The following is an 8,279-nucleotide window of genomic DNA, read 5'->3' on the forward strand; positions in this document are numbered from 1 at the left end:
AACCTATAAACACAATTAAGTACATTTACCTTCATAGGAATCCAACTATTATCATAGATAAATCTGTAAAATTCTTCCAGTTTCGGTGTTTATTGCATATTCTACTCCAAGATTATCTCTAAGGAATATTCTCCAAATTGCTCTACCTGCTTCACAGAGATTCAGTAATGTTTGTAGGCTATACTATCAGATGGAGCTACTTCACTGTGTTTTTATAAACAGTGAAGTAGCTCTATCTGAAAACGTAGCCTACAAACATTATTGAATCCTTATAAAAACTGGTCTTTATAAAAAGACTACACTCAATAATCCCATGAGTCCTGACTATAGTGAGTAATAAATCCAAATAAACCTTGAACCCTCATAAACACATTCTAATTCGTTTGAGATCGACAGTCTCCTTTACTCCCACTTTCTGGAAAGCAATCTCTCTAGGTTTTTTCTACTCTCAGTAATGTCCCTTTTTCTCTTCCTGCCCTCCCTTCTGTAGCCAATTTCCTCAGTAGTAACCTCTTTCTCTCTATTCAAATTGTCAGGTCTCCTGACTATATTTGGTTAGACTCTTGCTTTTAAAGTTATTCAAAACAGCTTGATACTTCCATGCCTCTGCTATGATTAATCTGTACTCTCCACTGGGTATATTTGGTTTCAACTACTTATACTCGGTAAAACCAAGTAACACAGCAGGGTTCTAGAACTCATTCCAAATCCTTGTTCCATGAGACAAAGATAATCACTTTGGCAGGCAGTGTTATTAAATGACACCAAATACTTTTTAATCTTTCAAAAATTCCTGTTCTCTATCTTAGCTCTTTCGAAACTGCCCATAAAACATAAACCTGATCTGAAAAATGACCAATTATTTCAGAGATATTTGTCAATCTCTGTTTATACTTTCTAATAGCATTTCAGCTGAGTTGGTGAGTTACCTCATTCCCACTGACTACAACAAACTCTGAGAAAGTGCCTTGTTTCCAAGGAGGAACTGCAGCCCAGACCTGAAACATACACAAAAACACAACTTCATTAGAAACAGATATTTTCTAACAAAAGCTAAGTATGAGGATGTTCCCTAACAAATGCCCTGCCCTGAGAAAAAAAGCACAAGTCAGCAATACACCAAGCAAAAGAGTTACTTTCACATGATATAAATTACTTAGTATGATTCTGGATTTATCAAGACAAACCACACTGGAGTGATGCCAGTATATCCTGGTGCATTTACTGACTATTTAGAGTTCCAATAAGACCAAGGTCTCTGGGTTTTGAATCCTGACTCTACCACTTATTAGCTGTGAGGCCTCTTTATAGCCTGGCTTCCTAATCTGTAAACTGGGCCTAACTGTACCTACTTCACAGGAATTAAATGAGTTATTCCATGGAAAGCAACCAAAAAAAAACAGTGTTAGCTATTATTATGAGCTCACTGTAATTCTGTGACACAAATGTTCAAAATGACAAGTGACAGGTGATTACACCAAACTTTAACTATTTTAAAGTCATCTAATCCATAAAGTAGCAATTGTCACTTAAAGACTCTTTCAAGAAAAAAAAAGTCCCAATCCTACATATTTTAAAGTCTTGCAATTCTTAAGCATTAAGTTTACAAAACTCAAATACAGTCAAGCTATTTTGGAAATGTTTGTAAAAAATGTAACAGAATCAAGAAAATGAAGGTTCAGTCAAAGCTCAGTACATTTACTGAAAAGAAGAAAAAAGGTCAACAGTACAGAATATGTGTACTTCAAAAAACAGAATGAAATTTGCACATTTAGAAAAGGAATATCGACGTTTCCTAACTCACCTCATCTCCAGGCTTGAAGTACTTCACATCCAGCCCACACTCCATCACCACGCCAGACACGTCCCGGCCCAGAGTCAGAGGAAATTCTTCACCTTTGGTTTTAATATGTAAAGGATCACGCTTCATATTTAAAGCTGTAGCTCCATAACCACCTATAAAAAAATACAATTAATCTGTTTCCTCCAAAAGTAAGAATGAGATAATTTTAAAACTACTACAGGATTATAGGCCAGGTACAATTCTAGATCCTCAAGATATAGAATATAAAGTAACCAATCTTATCACTTTTTTTGCCATCACACAGGAAAGCATAAAAAGGATGTGTTGTTCCTTTCAAAGGAAATTACCTGGAAAGTCATAATCACTCAGTAAACTAAAGCTACTATTGCTGAAAATGTTACTGAAATTCCAATTTTAAAATGGGCTTTTATACAGTTTCAGTACTTTCTTTTATACAGTTTTACTTTGTTCTTTGAAGATTGTTTATATACTAATTTATTCATTCATGTGCTTTTTAAACAACAAGGTTGATAAGTGCCAAGTGTGGTGAAGATGAATGTTAAAGCTGTTTGACGTTAATAAACAAATAAATAAGGTATGGATATAAAGTATTTGATACACTGGTCTATGAGTAATGGTCTCTACCTCCTAAAAATATTTCTAGAACATCATCTTTGGAATAAATGCATAGATTCCTGAGTGGAAAAGAGCCACTTGGCTGCATCTGTTCTGACATGTGAAATTAGGTTAATTTATTATTATATATTTATTATATATATTCTTTTATTTTTAAGAATATTTACATAAATATCAGCTAAATAAAACTGAAAACATTCTTCTAATCATAATTTTTTTGTTCAAATTGGCTACTCTATCTAAAATAATCCAAAGTAGTTTATTATATAGCTTCAACATATAAAATGACTTTTCTAAGACACAAAAGTATCTGTTTTTCTCTCTTCTGCTTGACGTTTTCCTGAGGACATTTCTACTACATGAGGTTCTCTAAGATAGGCACCCTGCCTACCTCTCCAGTATCATGTACCACTCCCTACCTAACAATGCACACTCCAGAATCACTGAACCACTCCATAGTCTCCTCGCCGACTCCCAGGGGTGGGTGGATGGGTGCAGTACAATGCTAGATCTCGAGGATGAGGAGAAACCAGCAAAGGATCCTGAGAAGGCCTGCCCTGTGAAGTAAGAGGTGTCCTGAAAGCCAGCTGAAGAAGGTCATTAAAAGAAGTCAAACGCTGCTGACAGGGAAGATAGGTATTCAAATAAGGCCAAAAGCTGCTAAGAGGCTTTTAAAAAACAAACAAAACTGGATCTAACACAGAGACCTCTGGTCACTCTGAAAGGTGCAGTTGCTGTGGCATGCTGCACCTGAGAGAAAATGGGAAGTGAGGAATTGGGGGCACTGAGAAAATTCAACTCTTTCAAAGAGTTTTGTTACAAAGGGGAGCGGAGAAACGGAGCACTACCTGGAGGGGGCAACTGAGATGGAGAAAGGATTTTTGAGTGGCCTTTTTTTTTCCTCTTAAGAGAGGAGAAATAACAGCAAATTTGTATGCTAATGGGAATGATCCAGGAGAAAGGAAAAAACTGATGATGAGGAGAGAATTGCTGGAATAACACCCAAGAGCAGGTGAGAGGGGAGGGGATGAAGAACACAAGGGAGAGCTGGCCTTAGATGACAGCAATGACAGTCTACACAGCAGGAGCAAAGGCAAAGGGTGCAGGAGAGAGATGGACAGTTGGGTAGCTTACAGAAGTTGTTTTTCTAATTAAAAAAAAAAAAAATCAAGACATGTGGGAGAAAGTGTTTAAACGTTGGGATAGTCCCAGAAAACCTAAGCCAGTGTCCATTATGCCAACATTACACATCTGCCCTCTGGCTAGTTAGGACTGCGCTTTGTCAGGGGGAAAAAAACTTCACATGTAATGCTCATAAAAGTCACATGCCTAACTTTTCCTGTCTCACATTCCTTTTCTACTGCTAAAACATAATTAAACAATTATTCAATGAAACCCCTACATGGTTTGAGCAACAGAAGTGGGCATTCAGCCATGTCAAATTTTAGCTACTGTTTCAGAGCTGCAAAAAGGTTTCAGTCCTCTTAGGGGTATAGAGTCCTCTTTGAGGTACACAGCTCAAGGCTGTTTATAAACAGTTTTCTTGGTCACTCCGATATGCTCATGCATCAACTAAATAGCCCTGGCTCACTGGTACTATCTGAAGCAGCCCCAAATCCAGAATACAGCTAGCTGGTAGTTAGTCATTGAGAACCTGTTTGGTGACACAAATGAATGGGGCCATTAAGAGTTTCACCCCATTGACAGAGGGCCACTTTGACTTGTTCAGAGAGTTGAGTTGATTTGGAAAATCCTAAATCTGTCATCAGTTTCGAAGACTTTAATCCTATCTAAAGAAACCAAGCTTTGTTAGTATGATGCTGTTGGCTGTGGGATTTTTTTTTTTTTTTCCTGTTTTTAAAATTACTCATTTCTTTAGCCATTTCTATGATTTATTACCTTATGTCCAACAGTAGTGGCCATCTATAAAAAACAAGCTAGCCTTCATCTATCAAATAAAGTAGACATGTCTCTTACTTCCTTGCCAAGGGAAATAACTGCTTTCTACAATTTACAATCTTCTACTCATTATTTTATTTCCCCAAGCTATCATTTCAGATATCTTTTGTAATAACAATAACACATTCACAAAAAGAAACCGTGGGCAGGAAAAAAAGAAGATAACTTGCAAATAATATTACCAAGTCATAAAAAACACAGACTCTCAAAAGTACTACATAAAAGTAAAATGTGTTATACTATTATATGATTAATAGCAGTCAAGAAAAGTCCAGAGGCAGCCATTCTACTGAAATGAAAATGTACACAACACGAATTACTCATATGTATTCAAAGAAATGAAAAGCCAACACACCAAAATGAAGACAAAACGTAAAAATCACTCATGGATAAAATACTGTTAATTTAAGTTTGCAAACTCAAGTCAAAATGAAAATATAAAATGGCATTAACAATAATGACTGAATGACAACTACATATGTGAAGCACTCAGACAGGCTGAGAAAGCATGGGATCCACCTTCAAACAGCTTATAACCAAAGGAGATGAGAAAAGTAACCACTGGGTAAAACCTACCACTTAAAGACATATCTTATAAAAACTAAATTATCTTCAAGCACATCATAAAAAGAATATAGTAAAACAACATACTCAACTAGTAGTAGCAATTATTACTTCAAAACAAACGAAAAGAATACAAATTGCATCATAGCAAGTTCATTTCAATTCATTCTTAACAGAGCTTTCAAGCCACAAATTCTTTCCCCAAACCTCTTCCCCCAAAGAAATGTGTACTGACCAAGTAAACATCATTTATCCAAAATAGTTGGGACAGGAAGTGTTTCAGTTTTTCAGATTTTGGAATATTTGCATATACATAATGAGATATTTTGGAAATGGGACCCAAGTATAAACACGAAACCCACTTATGTTTCATATACACCTTATACACATCATCTGAAGTTAATTTTATACAATATTTTAAATTACTTTGTTCATGAAACACATGACCCCAACACATGAGGTCAGGTGTGGAATTTTCCATCTGTCGCATCAGGCCCGCACTTGAAAAGTTCCAGATTTTGGATTTCAGATTAGGGATGTTCAACCTATAGTAGTTATCCCATCACATTGTCTAGATAGGTTCTGTCCAAAAGAAATATAATTCAAGCGACACATGTAATTTAAAATTTTCTAGAAGTCACTAAAAAGGTAAAAAAAAAAAAAAAAAGTGAAATTAATAGTAGTAATATTTTACTTAATACATCCAAAATAGTATGGGGATCCAAACCTGTGACCTTGGTGTTTACAGGGCTGAATACAAAATTCTTAAGCGACATTTTACTTTTTTTTTCTTACTAAGACTTTGAAATCTAGTGTGTATTTTACACTCACTAGCCACATTTCAACTGCTCAATAGCCACATGTGGCTAGTGGCTACTATACTGAACGGCACAGGTCTAGATATACTAACTTAGAAATAACAGCATTCAAAATTAGTCAAAGAACCTAATTTTGGACTTTATTTCCCTAATACAGAAGTTCTCCAAAGTTGGTATGTCCCAAGATCTTTTCAAGGAGTCTAAGAGGCTCTTTGTTTTCCAACATTCTATCTATGTGGGGCTGGCTTTTCCTCATTACTTCAGATATCATATATATTGCAACAGACTGGCTATAGACGTAAATATGAAAATCCAGTTGTCCTATTAAACCAGGCAGCAAAGAGATATGCAAAAGTGTAAAACCATACTAGTGTTCTCACTAAATGTTTTTACTTATTTTGGAAAATAGTTATTTTTCATTGTAAGCTCTTTGAAGGTAGATTCCGAGGCTCTAGCAACTCCTACCTGTTTCAGTGCTTCACATATACCTTTTAGTCATTATTTTTATGTCACTTTATATTTTTATTCTGATTTAACTTTGTAATGTAACACAAAAGGAGTTTACTGTACTGTAAATAATTTGTTCTAATTTCTAATAAGGTAAATATTGATAGATACAGACACATAAACAAAAGCCCAATAATTTTTAAGAATGTGAAGAGGTTTCAAAACCAAAAAATTTGAGAATTGCTACCCTAATCTATCATACCACTCTTGGGGAAAAAAAGAGAAGAAAGGAAAAGAAGGTATATGAACAAAGAAATTAAATTCATCATGCACAGGTCATATACGAGAATTGTTATTGAGGCAATCTATTCAATATATCTGTAGGTCTATACAGAAGCTCTTCAAAACACTGACCCATGGTTAAACTGCATATGGCAGCTTACTTAAAACATTGAAGTTAACTGACCTGTGACTAACACTGAGGATAATCATACCAAAAGATGTTTTTCGATTTCTTCATAAAACACGGATGAGTTCCCATAAGCAAGACTGATGATATTGTCATTATTTTACAAAGTTAAAGTAATTCACAAATCCTAATAATCTTTTCAGCACTATAATAATTGCACAGTATATATTTAAGGAATATAATGCTCTCCAAGCTTGGTCAATATCCTGTAGCAGAAATTTAGACGATAACATAATTCCCATTTAGGATGGAGAGTTACAGGAAAGTGTATTTTAACTGCTGAGGGCAGAATGCAATAGCAGGACTGAGGAAAGTACTGGGCCTATATCCTGAAGTCCTGCTCTGTTGCTTTGTCTATTTGACCAATAATGGAAGCTGTGAATAAGGGGAGAGCAAAGAGGACAGGAATTATTATAAAAATGCAATTGTTATAACACCAACGTCAAGGGTTCAGATCCTTTGGCCATCCACTATCAAAAAAAAAAAGGCAAATTCTGAACTGATATGGAAACATAGCCACACCTTTAAAACCTGTAATTTCAGAATATCACAAAGCCCCCAGAACAGTACACCATAAAGTCAACTGTGGACACAACTCTTATGTCCCAATTTTCATTTTGAGGAAGCATGGAAACAATCAAACTTACATTTTGTAAAAGTATACCCTGGCCATTACAATTTCAAAGACTTTGGAAATAATACTTGAATAAGTATTGTCAAAAACCCAAATGATTCCTTTGTGTTAATCAAAGAACTGTAGTCAAATAACAATTGATGTTTTTAACGTGTGTGCCTGATTAAATTCTGATTTTAAAAAAAGTAACCAAGAATGTCTTTTGAAAACTTACTTCTCATATTAACATCTATAGGATTTACACTCGCAGCATGGACTTTGATAATGACTTCATTTGGATAGTGTATGATAGGTAGCATCATGTTCTGAGTGAATCGAAGCACTTCATTGTTCCCGTATTTATCTATCACCCAAGCGGGCATAACAGTGCTCCTTGGAGAGGTAGTACTAATCTTTCTGTTTGAAGGCTTTTGTATAACTTTGTTTCTCCAGAAGCAAACCGCGGTACATGCATTTCTTCTAAGTACACAAGTCTTCAGAAATTCCATCGTGTAACTGTGGTTGAATCGCGTGACCCAATTAAAATGCACCTGGATTGGATCAAATTCTCACCCCCAAGTTCAGTAAAATCCTGCCACACACACTGGCTAGTTTCAAAATTGAGCATTCGAAAATGAAGTTAACCTAATGCAGCAACTGAAGAAAGAAGAATATGAAACTGTCATTCTGCTCTTCGCATCTAAAATGCTCCAGTTAACGTCCCAGTCAGTATTCTATCCATTCTGCTCCCTCCCTTACTCCTTCCTCCCCCTTAAAAAACGAACAAACAAAAAAACCAAGGTGTGCAACCCCCTAAATCCTTGTCCTGTCCTGGGAACCCTCGATGGGAAAAGCAGACACCGCTAGCGATCCCGACGCCACCGAAGATCCAATTCTTGGAAATTCCCGCCGCGACCCTGGCCCGGAGTCTCCTTGCCTGCCCTCTCTCCTTGGCCGCCAAGGGTGGCT

General features: G+C 36.1%; 1 protein-coding gene across 2 annotated transcripts in view; it reads right to left on the minus strand.

Annotated features, from left to right (window-relative positions):
- The window catches only part of RTN4IP1 (reticulon 4 interacting protein 1), a 37,567-nt gene extending 29,302 nt beyond the window's left edge, over nt 1–8,265 (minus strand). For both annotated transcript variants that reach the window (XR_010023650.1, XM_063097689.1), the window contains exons 1-3: nt 7,546–8,265; nt 1,805–1,956; nt 930–998 (exon numbers count right to left, since the gene is read on the minus strand). Coding sequence is in view for 1 of the 2 variants with exons in the window: in XM_063097689.1 (XP_062953759.1) it covers nt 930–998; nt 1,805–1,956; nt 7,546–7,819 (495 nt within the window). In the remaining variant the exon portion in view is untranslated. The remainder of the gene's footprint in view (nt 1–929; nt 999–1,804; nt 1,957–7,545) is intronic.
- Between the last annotated feature and the right edge of the window lie 14 nt (nt 8,266–8,279).

Source organism: Cynocephalus volans, chromosome 5 (genome assembly GCF_027409185.1).
Source record: "Cynocephalus volans isolate mCynVol1 chromosome 5, mCynVol1.pri, whole genome shotgun sequence".
NCBI lineage: Eukaryota > Metazoa > Chordata > Mammalia > Dermoptera > Cynocephalidae > Cynocephalus > Cynocephalus volans.